The following is an 11,807-nucleotide window of genomic DNA, read 5'->3' on the forward strand; positions in this document are numbered from 1 at the left end:
CTCACAGCAGATAAACAGTAATGAGTATTTTGGACCAAACCACTACAATATGTAAGATCGTTTTACTAATAAATAAACAATCTGCACGGGTATGTGGGAGAATAATATCTGCTCTTTTAAGGGTATCTGGACAAAGGAGCCATAAACAAGAATTTACAGAGGCAAACCTGAGCGACAATTGATAAGGAAAGTCATGATAAGAATAAACCCAGCCAATCACCCTAATTGGTGTGGAGGTGAGGTTTTGTTTTTCTTCCGTATGATTGTCTGAGTAATGACCTTGCAAAATTGGGATGATAAGGGAGAGAGACAAACAGATATAAAACCTGAAAAATTACCCTTAATGGAGACAATAAGCAGAAATGTACCTGTTAATTCACACTAATTGATGGGCTACCAAGAAACTGCAGGCCATCTGAGTCTTTGCAAATGGTAAGGAGACAAAGAGGATACTGCAGGTGGGGAGGGCAGAGGGACTATGCCAACTGATGAATCAATGTGCAAGTGAAGGTAATCTGGGAGGGGGAGTAGACAGAAAAGGGTATAAAAGGGGCCAGCTTCATGTAGAATGAGACAAGTCAGTACACTTGTCTGCGCCTGATCACCAGTCTATCCAATAATCTCATCAATTCTTTTCTCAGTTCTCTCACTGCATGATCTCAGTCTCTATCCCATGTGTATGTGTGCCCTGCATGCACAGCTGGTGGACCCTGATCAGACTGAGTGTCAGGTACTGGAGCCAGACTGGGGTACAGGCACCCCTGCCCCGTGGCGTCAGCTACTGCAGCAAGTGGGGTCTTAGCAACAGCTACTGAAATGAACTGGGATCTTTAACTTCCAGCTGCAGGGGCTGGAATGGAGTGTGTGTTCCCAAATCCTGCTTCTGGGAGGACTGGTGTGAGTGAGGGTTTCTGCACGGGCAGCTGGAGCAGGACCATGGGGCACAGCCTATGTGCTGGCTGCCAGCCGCTGGGGGCTGAGAAGTGTTTGTCTCTTACTCAAACCAGGTGAGTGTGCACTTCTGTGTGATTGTGTCTGGAGAACTTCCACTCAAATTTTAAACTGGACTCCACAGCAAGTAAAGGACCCTTTGTTTTAGGCCAGGGTAATGGGTTAACAGGAGGTCCATGTGCTGCAGGGGACTTGAGAATGTGGAGCTCATGAGAGATAAATTTGCCAGCGAGCATTGAACTGCACCAGCTGGTGAGTCAGGGACTGTGAAGCAGGTAAGGAGCCACTATCTGGGCAGGTGTGCCAGGCAGACAGAGTGTCCATGGTGGTACTGGAGGGATCTGTCTGTCTGTGTGTGCTTGTTAACTTGGAGAGCGTCAAAGAGAGTGGCAGGTAGAGAGGAGGGTGGGGCTGTGCTTCTATCACTTAGAGCAGTTAATTTGATGACTCAAAAGGACTCCATAATGGCTGTTCCCAACATCCTGAACACACTCAAAAAGTTTGGAATTAACAAATATCAGTGTGAAGATGTACTCTCTGAAGTATATGGTACAGAGGGATCATAAAATTACCTAAGCTTTCCACACTTGAAAGTATTTCCTGTTATTTTGAGTGCTCTTGCAGAGAGGTTTTAGCAGTAACAAAACACAGTAGATAGGAGGAAAGAAAAGAAATGTGCGCAGCAGCATTTTCTCAGTGGTACCAAGAAAGCACTATGTTTTCAGAGTCTTCCTTCCTAGTTCTATGTGTAATTCAGTTAATGTTTCTGCTAGCTCCTGGACAGCAGGAAGTACAAGTGCCTGAGAACATTTATTTTAAACATTAAACACGGTATTAGCTGCATTAATCAGACACATGCTAGCATGAGGAGAGGGAGAGGAAGGGAGGCATGAAAGTTTCCAACATCTTTGATTGTGTTACAGCTAAAGAAACCTTGAAATATTTTATCCTCTGGCCTTACACCCTTCTGTCTCTTCATCTGTTATCTCACTGACAGCCTCTTTGAATCATCACTCTTAGCAGTCTCCTATTTTAATGCCCATCTCTCATTAGGTAGTAGACTGTTTTCCTCTTTGTCAGACTATGAGTACAACTGAAAACTGTTCATTTTTTTTTAAATAAGCTTTTTCAACAACACAACATGGAATTTAACTGTCTACCATTTTTCAAGTAAATATCATTAAAAAATTAAAACATTTTTTCATTATAGAAATGGAATTTTTTTCTTTAGAACCAGAGTTCAGTCACTGCACAGTGTGTTCCTTTGCCTTTGACATTTAGCAGCATGACTGATTGATAACTTAGCATTACTTAGGTACGAGATTAATCTCCAAGTAGATTCAAGAGAAGGAAAAAAGAGACATTGAAATTTTGCCTTTATACTTGAACTGCTGTAAATTAGAAAAGTAAAAAATGTAATTCATCAATTTTTATGCATTGACAGACAGCAGCATTTCTTTACAAATACTAAGAGAAGGAATAAGAAATCTTTAAGCCAAAACTTAATACAAATATTTAATTTGTATATAAAATATCTACAACATTCCTCATAATTTTTGAAAAGTGCCCTGCCATCTAAAGAAAAATTAATTAGTATATGGGAACAACCATTAGCGTCTCACATAGCATAGGAAATTCAGAAAAAATAACAGCTATATTATCCAAAGTGTATGTAGCAAATTTAAAATAATTCCACATTAAAAGAATTCTTAGCTGTTACAAGAAAAAAAAAAAAAAGTACATTTAACCATATCAGAAAACCATTTGAGAAGTTTTACTTGCATTTGAAAGGGCAGAAATGGAGACACTTCTGTGGGCTATGCCTGTATCTCAAAACTGCTTGGAAAAAAACCACACCACCAAAATGCCCACACTATCACAGAGGTTATAGTAGTCATGACATGCTATATGCCAATCCACTGGCATAGATAATGTTTCCTGGGACAGGAGTTGACAGGCAGTATGTCAAACTTGGGCCAGCATCAAGCTTTCTTGGACATGGTTAAATTACTATTAAAATTTATTTTCAGTGTTCGAGTGCACCACCAGCTCCAGCAGAGGACCATGACTGGACTCTCTGACTTTTATCTCTTCACCACCCTCATTCAGAGGATTTTGAAGGACTTCTCAATTAGCGGATCCCCATTTTGTCCCTTTTTCCCTCTTGGATGATGCAACACATTCAAGAATCAGAGTGACACCCTGATGTGATATCCCTTCACATAAATAAAATCAGTCTTTAAATTATAAAAGAGCAATAGATTTTCCACTTAAATTGCAATTTAAAGACTAGTCTGTTTTTGACACAGGAGCAGGACAATGGATGAAATATCGTGTTAGTCTGCAAAGAGTATTTTCTAAATTTTGTTTTCGTCACAGTATAGCACTGCAGAAAACCAGCAAATTAAATAATTTTAAATTAAAATACAATGTATTGAGAACAAACTGATTAAAGAAATTCAATTCCCTGATTAAGACTTTAGAAAAAAAAATCTAGAAAACAAACATATCTTAGAATGAAAAGCAAGCAGTAAGTGAATGTAATTACATTCTTCAGCTGAATTCTCCATATATTAATATATTTTTACACAAAGTAAATACTTTCAGACCCAAGGGCTTGTCATCTAGTTATACAAAATTCTACTTATTAATATCATTGTAGATGAAAATGTGCTTGCTAAGTGAGCTATTGTTTAAAACAAAAAATCCAAAGGAGCTGCTTTGTTGTATCTTTCGAAAGGATGTTTCATTGTTTACAAGCAACGAATACTGAGTCATAAAGCATTAGTAATGACTCAGAATGTCTTGATGCCTCATCTTATTTTCTTAACTATAAACCTATTCGGAAAATTTTGCCAGAACATTAGATGTGATCCACTGAGTTAAGAACATATTGTATTATCTCTTTTGAGAACTGGAATACATGTTTGGTTAGTAAAAGTAATTTGCTCCCATTTCCAAACACGTAATTGAATATAATTAGAACATAACTATCTCCTGTTTATAAGCATATGAAAACTATATTAAAATTCCTAATTAACTCTGAAAATTCGAGAGCCAGAAAATGCCAGAATTATAGTCTACCTTAAAGTGCTTTATGTTTTATGGTGTAAGTTTCACATCATGAACTGAACACTGTCACCAACATACTGCCCTCAATTAATTCAGTTCCTGACATGGATGGTATTCACTGACTGTGGAGCTATTCAGTGCTGGAGTTTTGGGTTTTCTTATTAGTGTTGGGGGTTATTTTCTCATTCACTGTGTGGATCAATGCATTATTAACTGCACATTATCCAAATTATATTAATTTTGTCGTGGGCTTTTCTGTGGTTTTCCTATCGCATCATTTATCACCACAATTCCCATCTGAGACAAAAATTACTTGAGATCATTATTAAAGCTATTTAATGTATCAGAGGTGGGCATAGACAAATTTATGCTAAAATCATTGAATGTGACTATGCATTTGAGCCACCTAATTTTTTAAAAGTTCTCAACAACTTTAAGAGGCTTCTCATGTTCCTAGCACGAATGCTAAAATAGTTCAATTATTCATGCTTTCCAGAACCCAAGTTCCATCAACAGAGATATGCAAGACATCATTGACTTGCTGCAGGCACTTTGTTTATGGAATTTTCCTAGCACCACACAGCAAATTCACAGCCACAGAACCCAAGCGCTGCTCAACTGTCATGGACAAAAGTTTCTTAAATTCCGTAAGTGACATTTCTGAACAGACTGAACAACACTCTTCTCACAGTGCCCAATTCACTACAACCTCTGGTTTATGACTTAGGAAAATTAGTTTTATTGCCAATCAAATCAGAGTAGGGTAATGAGAAATAAACACAAACCTTAAAGAACACCTTCCCCCAACCTCTGCTTACTTCTGGGGCTCAGTTTCACCCCTGATTTTCTCAACTTCCTCCCACCAAGCAGCACAAGGGGTTGCAGTCAGTTCATTGCATTTGTCTCTGCCAGTCTGTTATGATCCAGTTTTCAGGTTCTTAGAAATGCCTCTGCCTGAATTAAGGTGCAAACGAGACCACATGCCAGTGACAATAGTAAGGGTTTTATTTGATGGTAAATATGAGAGAGAGAAAGAGAGAGAAAGAAAGAAGTAGAAAATAGGTGGGGGGGACAGAAAGAATGACAGGGACAGAATAAGGAAAATATCACCACTCCGTGGATCCCAGGGATGTTTGTTGATCCTCTCCAGCTGCTCTTCTTGGTGGTGAAGGTCTCCCCCCAAAAGCACAGAATCTGATGGGTTTATATGCCCTTGAGCCAGGTAGCAATGTCCAGGCATGTCCCCCTGGGGTGGGGGTCAGTTTCTCACAGCAGACTCTGGGTCTGTTGCACCATGTGCAGTCCTGTGGGGCCAAGCCTCTCACGTGAAAGTCCCGTGGATGTGGCCTGTGGGGCTGGGGGTTCCACAGCTGGGCCACTTTGTGTAATCAGAGGATGGGTGTTTATTGCCTCTCACCAGAGGTTGCACCATGCACCCAAAAACCTCCTCCTCCCCCCTCGGTTGCGGGGAGTCTGTGTAAACCTGGCATCTGTGAGCTGTGCTCTCCCCCACCCCAAACTCAGCCGGGGATAGCTGCAGCTGGTGGCTTTGGCCTTTTGTGGATGCAAACCTTTCCCTCAGCCTGAGATGACTGAACAATGCTTTATCTAGTCAACAGTTTGACTTTCAGTTCAAAGTCCCACCTTCAGGGAAACTTCTTCGGTTGTAGCTTCTTTATCAAGAGAAAAACTTTATATCAATGTTTGAGGCATGAACTATCTTCAGTCTCTGACACACTCCTTCCTCCTTGGGATAAGGACTCCTAACACACTTCCCCTGCCCCAGTGTGGAGTTCCTCTGTGAACTTCTCCAATGTGAGCCCTTCCCACAGGCTGCAATTTTTCACTAATTGCTCCAGCATGGATCCTTCTGCTGGAATACATATTTGGTTACTACAAGTAATTTGCTCCCATTCCCAAACATGTAATTGAATATTATTAGAACATAACTATCTCCTTTTTATAAGCACATGAAAACTATATTAAAATTCCTAATTAACTCTGAAAATTCCGGAGCCAGAAAATGTCAGAATTACAGTCTCCCAGTCTTCTGCTGGACAGGGGAGAAGCTTCTGGCAGCTTCTCACAAAAGCCATCCCTGTAGCAACCTCTACTCTACTACCTGGCACTATCACTTACTCAACTATGGTAGGACATGTGGATTCATAGGGTAACAAGTAATGTGACAGTTTCCTGCTTTCAATGTCTGTATTTGATGTATATGAAGCTCGACAGCTGAGAGAAAAAAAAGAAAAGGAAGGTGTTTTGGGGTGACTTTATGATGTCGTATCCCCTATCATCGCTCTATGCCCCAACATGATTCCTGTGCCTTTCTGTGTCTTTAAAACTGGGTGCAAGAGAAAGAAAAAAAGTCAGACAAACTTTTCAAAGCTGTTTGTGCTCCAAGGTCACTCTATCTTCTCTGTGTGCTTCTGCGGCAGCAAGCACGGAGGAAGCACCCTTTTCCTGCTTTTCAGCCAGCTTTCGGCTCTGTTTATCTGGAGAGAGATGGAGCATTAAATATTTTTTTCTCCCTGGGACTTTGGCTTCTTCTCTTCTGGACTGTTCAACAATACCAGAACATACTGGGAGACCCTACACCACTGGCCTGGAGCAGGGCCTATGCCGACCCAGCTCCGAAGAGGAGAGAGAGAGACTACATCCAAAGAAAGGCCTCTAAAATCTTATCAGGTTTCTCTCCCCAGTGAGAGGTTTTATTATTTAGCATTATTATTCTTTTCCCATTGTGCATTGTGTCTGTTAAATAAATAGTTTTTTCCTTTCACTTTCCTTGGAGGAAAATTTTTTTTTTCCCAAACCTGGTGGGGGAGGGATGGTTGAAACCTGCCTTCTATCAGAGGACATTCATCTTTGGACATTCCTCCTAATTTGTCTCAAACCAGGAGAGAAGGCCATAATCCAAGTCCTCAGTCTGCTTTCTGGATATTGCTGTGGTTCACTCCTTTCAGAGCCTGCTGGCTTTCCAACACTAAAACACACATACACACATGATGTGAAGAAGCAGGATGGTTATCCATTAACATCTGACTGACTGATTGTTATACAATTGAAATTTCATAGAACATTTTAAGTGGAATAATATTATAACCAGCTTCACTCAAGTCACCCCTAGACAGGAAAAATGTCCATATATTGGACATCTAAGACAACATTATCACAGATCATTTGAAGACTCTTTGCCCCTCTGAATCAAGTAATTTGTAAAACTCTTACAAAGCAAAATTACTTGAAGTATCTGCACAAGTAAATTAAACACCTGAGCTTTTGTCAACAAATTTGTGGATTTATAGACGAAACACTATACTCTGATACTGCTAAAGATTACATAAATTGGTCAATAGTAAGATAATAAATATTCTATAAAGAAACAATATCTGAAATTGCATTTAAGGGAAATAGGTCTTAGAAAAAATATGTGACTCCAGAAATTTGCAATGAAAACTGATGATTTATTTCCGTACATACACGCACAAATTGCAAAACTATTCTTTACTGTTTTCCTCTTGAACCACAGGATCTACTTTAGTTTAAATGTAAAAATGACAGAGTAAAAGTTAAATTTATCTTGTGCGCTTAGAATCTAGCACAGCCCCTTTCAGGTCTCTGATGAGAGCATCTTGTACAGAAAGTACTGCTTAAAGGCCTAAATCTGTGAGATTGAGAAGCCCAATCTGCCTCTCTAACAATAGTAAATCTTGCTTAGTCTTTCTTAAAACAGTTTTTAAAATACAGCAAACAGATGGAATCTGAAAGAATAGGATTTGATGACCTAGAAGAAGATTTCTGATGCTGTTATGATTTCTCATAACACAGTAAGGTGGTATGGAATAACCTTGAGATCCTAGCCATCGCCCCTTCTGGTTACTGCAAAAATTATCACTGTCCTGGCCAGAACCAGGACAATGTCTAATGATTTTTTATTTTTGTTTGCTCTTTATCTTTTGTAGATATGTTGACTAAGCTGGTATAACCTAGAAATCAATCTGCTACAGAATATGAAGTTCAGTTGAACCTGCTTAGTTGGGATGAACTAATAAAAATACCTGTGAGGAAATCAAATGTTAGTGACATCAGTAATAATGTGTTCTTAAGCTGCTCTTCCATATCTGAACTATTTCATAGGAAGTGAAGAATTACAAAGCACTGCAATGTGCTTAAATGTAGGGAAAAAGGGTAGGAAAAGTACTAGAAGCTACAACCATGTATTAGCAATCTACAAAGCTACAAATATGTGAAAATATGTAAAAGCTAAAAATCTTTAGGCATTATTTAAAGCATGTTTTAACAGAGCAGGAGAGACCTTATGGGCCTCAATATATTAACAGCTTATGTTGGTTTTCAGAGAACCTGAGAAGACAAATTAGCTTGAGGTTGCACAGGTTTTTTCCGTTCAGTTATTTTTGTTTGAAAGAAGTCAAGTAGACAAAACTACTTTCTGGTTTACAGAAAAAAATCAAATCAGTGTTTGAAAAGTTCAGGACATATTATAAAGAGATATGCAGATAACACAATATGAAAAGCCAAAAGCTCATGAGCTACTCTAAATAAGTAGGTCATAATTTGTTTCAGTATTTACAGGAGAGATTAACTCCCAGACCAAGCTATTTCATTAAAAGAGACTTTGATCTCCTACATTATATAAATATATTTGTCCACTTACATATCATACTTGAAATGTTAAAAGCCTGACAAAGTAATACTTAGGTAAGAATATACTGTTGCACACACAAGGAAAAACCATCAAGCACAAACACAGAAAACCAGCAATTTGTACTGACAATTTACCTCAAAAACTCTAACAGCTGGAAACCCATAAAAGTCATCACACCACAGCTATGCCACAATCATGTTCTGTAAACTGACTGGGGAAAAGTACAATACCCAAGTCATTACACACAGATAAGAGAGGGGAGGATAATGAAAATGCTGTTTCTCAGATCACATTGACAAACGAATGAGAGAATTTGTATCCAGGCCAACTAGTTCATAGAGAAAGCAGTGATGCTAAAGCCTCCAAGGGAACATTCTCAGAAGTCAGAATTAATAGCACACTTCTGAAAAGCATAGCTTTATCCCTGAGATGTTTCAGTTGGCAACATCAGCCAGCACCTGGCTAAACTAGCAGAACTACGAGTCTGGAGTGAAAGATGTTAGCAGCCAGGTTGTGAGAAAAACAGCCAGCTACAATACCAGACTGAAAAACAAACCAACAAAACAATCCATCTGACTAATTGAATAAATGTAAAATACTTGGGAAGCCATTCAACACTTGCATAGTCAGGGGAGAAAAAAAAAGCCTAAAAATGTTTTAGACAGCTTAGTTTCATTGCAGGGGGAAGATATGCAAATAGATCCTGATTTCTTGCTGACATGAAGTGACACTGCAATGTTTTCATTTGTGAGCTGAAAGGGCTAGAAAAGACTAGACCCACAGAACTCCATCCAGGCTCCAGGCTGCTGCTTTGAGCTGAATACCCTACAGCCTCTGATCCCTGTCCTGCCCAGCAGGCAACAGCTCTCTTTGGGGGACAGGGTCTGAGCACTGACATAGGGTGGATATGTATACAGCATGCTGAATCTAAAGGCTGGGCTCCTGACTTTTAAGGGACTTTACAAGCCCCCAAGCATGCAGAGACTCCAATCCTGTAACAGCTTCCTGAAGGGGCATTGAAATTGTGTATAATGTATAGGAGGAGCTTACAGCTCCAAAGAGAAGGTAGCGCTCTAAGCAGGGAGCTTACTAGCAGACGTACCTGAGACAATGAATCAAAGTAAATCCAGATTTTTGTTATTTACTCTAGTATGGAGAGAGATGTCTCCTTCAAATTGGGATCCATATTAACTCACCTGCAGGGTTAGCCTTGTAAAGGACACCCCCTCCCCCCTTGATTTTTTTAGTAGTCCTTAAATATAAATTGCTCTTCAGCACTGATGCCACTATTTTATCCAAGAACTGAGCAGCTGAAAAAAGTATTGCCTATCTGTTTTTAAATTCATACATTTAAAAAATCCCCTCTAAAATGCTTGAAGCAGCTCTCTAATGTTGTGCTTCTTATCGAAACCAAAGGCTTTTTCAAGATATATTGGCTGAATTCAACTGTGAAATTTTGAACTGTCATAATTTCTCATCTTCTGAATCTATTTGAACACAACTTCCAACCATCCAGTTCTGCACTGTGTATTTACAGGGTTGTTAATGACTCTCACTGATTGTATTTTTTGCCTCACAAACTCCAAAACAAATGGAAATTTATATTTATCTTTAATAGAATTCTTTGCAACCAAAACCAATATGCTTGTTTTTACATCAATGTCCTGTGGCAAATGAAGCTGGAATTTATTAGCATCACCCCAAATACCTCAAAATACATGCAACATCCATTTAATATAGTGTGGTTTAAGACTTTCCATGTAAATGTTATATTTCATTACCTTGTATTTTTTGCAAAGACTTAGTTAAGAGATAGAGAAATTATCTTCTTGAAATGGAAGCTAATTTATGTCTAGGAAGGAAAATCTGGTGATTTTCACAGCAGTCACAGGCTAAGATGCTTCTTTCCTAACAAAATCCTGATGGTTTTACTTAGGGAATTAAGAAAATACACAGAATTTATCTGCAATGCCCCTACTCACAAAAAACAACAGAGGTGACACTTTGGCCACAGAAGACCTATATTTGTCAAGACAGTTTATTGCACATGCATGGGTAGGTTACTGGATAAAGGCATGGTGATGGGAAGACCCTGTAAGACATACACAAGTTATTCTCTTCTTTATTTCACCTTCAGTTACACTCCTGAGGCAGTGCTGAGTCAAAACATGAAGGAATATTAATAGGAACATGCACAATCAACAGGAATGTAAAAATTAGCTTTTATACCATAGCACACTCTCCCATGGATTTCTCTCTTCGTACCAAAGCATGACAAGGTTATGTTCCTCCATCATTTCTTCCTTTCCCTGTTTTCTACAGAGAGGAATTGTGCTTGTCACAGTCAGTTTCAGATGAAAACCACAATACAATCTGTGCTCAGCTGTGTTAACCAGAGACCAATACCTATTTTTAAAAGAAATTATGAGTCCACAGCTAGAGGAACTACTTCCAAATAGCACCTCTCATATGTTAACTTTGGAGAAGACATCTCAAAATTAATAAGTTATTCAAGACAAACTTTTCATTGCTACCTCAGCTCTAGTACAATTCTTTCCAAGGGGCAAAAAGATACATTTCCTGAAGGCAGTTACTGCCTAAACGGCATACGAAACTGAACATCCAAACTGACATGGTAATACACTGTTTTTGAGAATGCATTTCTAAGTACAGTAGGACAACTTCTGTGTTTTCCCTTCTTTTGGTAAGGAACGTTATCTGTTGCAACATGAAAGCATTTACAGTCCTGTGTATAATGTTCCCTGGTGTTTTCCTAATACTTTTGAAGAAAATAGGTTTCATTCTCTCAGTTCATATTTAGTGGAGTTGGGCTACATCAATCTTATTCAAGTGAAACGTGCAGTTATAAATTAAATGTACTTTTTTGAGCTCAACCAAGTCTCTAGTGAACAGCAGTTTTCCCAAGAAAAGTACTACACATAAATCATGATAATTCATTGGGAAAAAAGAAACAATGGTATTGAACAAGGTGTTAGTCACAGCATGGTGCTGATAATGCCAAGATTGTGGGTGTGATCCCTGTAGGGGCCATTGGCTTAAGAGCTGGACTTCAGGATCTCTGGTAGTCCCTTCCAACACAAAATATTTTGTG

General features: G+C 38.9%; 1 protein-coding gene across 6 annotated transcripts; it reads left to right on the plus strand.

The window, feature by feature from the left end:
* Positions 1-53: 53 nt before the first annotated feature.
* Positions 54-6,796, plus strand: LOC121666581. 6 transcript variants are annotated; one of them, XM_042032298.1, is made up of 4 exons: positions 54-730; positions 842-1,007; positions 4,520-4,670; positions 6,465-6,796. In XM_042032298.1, the coding sequence occupies exons 2-4, from the start codon at positions 856-858 to the stop codon at positions 6,729-6,731; spliced, it is 570 nt and encodes a 189-aa protein (XP_041888232.1). In that variant the 5' UTR covers positions 54-730; positions 842-855; the 3' UTR covers positions 6,732-6,796. The 6 variants fall into 6 exon arrangements, with proteins under 6 accessions (XP_041888232.1, XP_041888242.1, XP_041888260.1 ...); XM_042032308.1 differs by having other exon boundaries at positions 54-432; positions 642-1,007; XM_042032326.1 differs by having other exon boundaries at positions 54-432.
* Positions 6,797-11,807: the final 5,011 nt, after the last annotated feature.

Source organism: Corvus kubaryi, unplaced genomic scaffold (assembly GCF_017639235.1).
Source record: "Corvus kubaryi isolate FWS band 111438036 unplaced genomic scaffold, C.kubaryi_AGA036_p1.0 132, whole genome shotgun sequence".
Classification (NCBI taxonomy): Eukaryota; Metazoa; Chordata; class Aves; order Passeriformes; family Corvidae; genus Corvus; species Corvus kubaryi.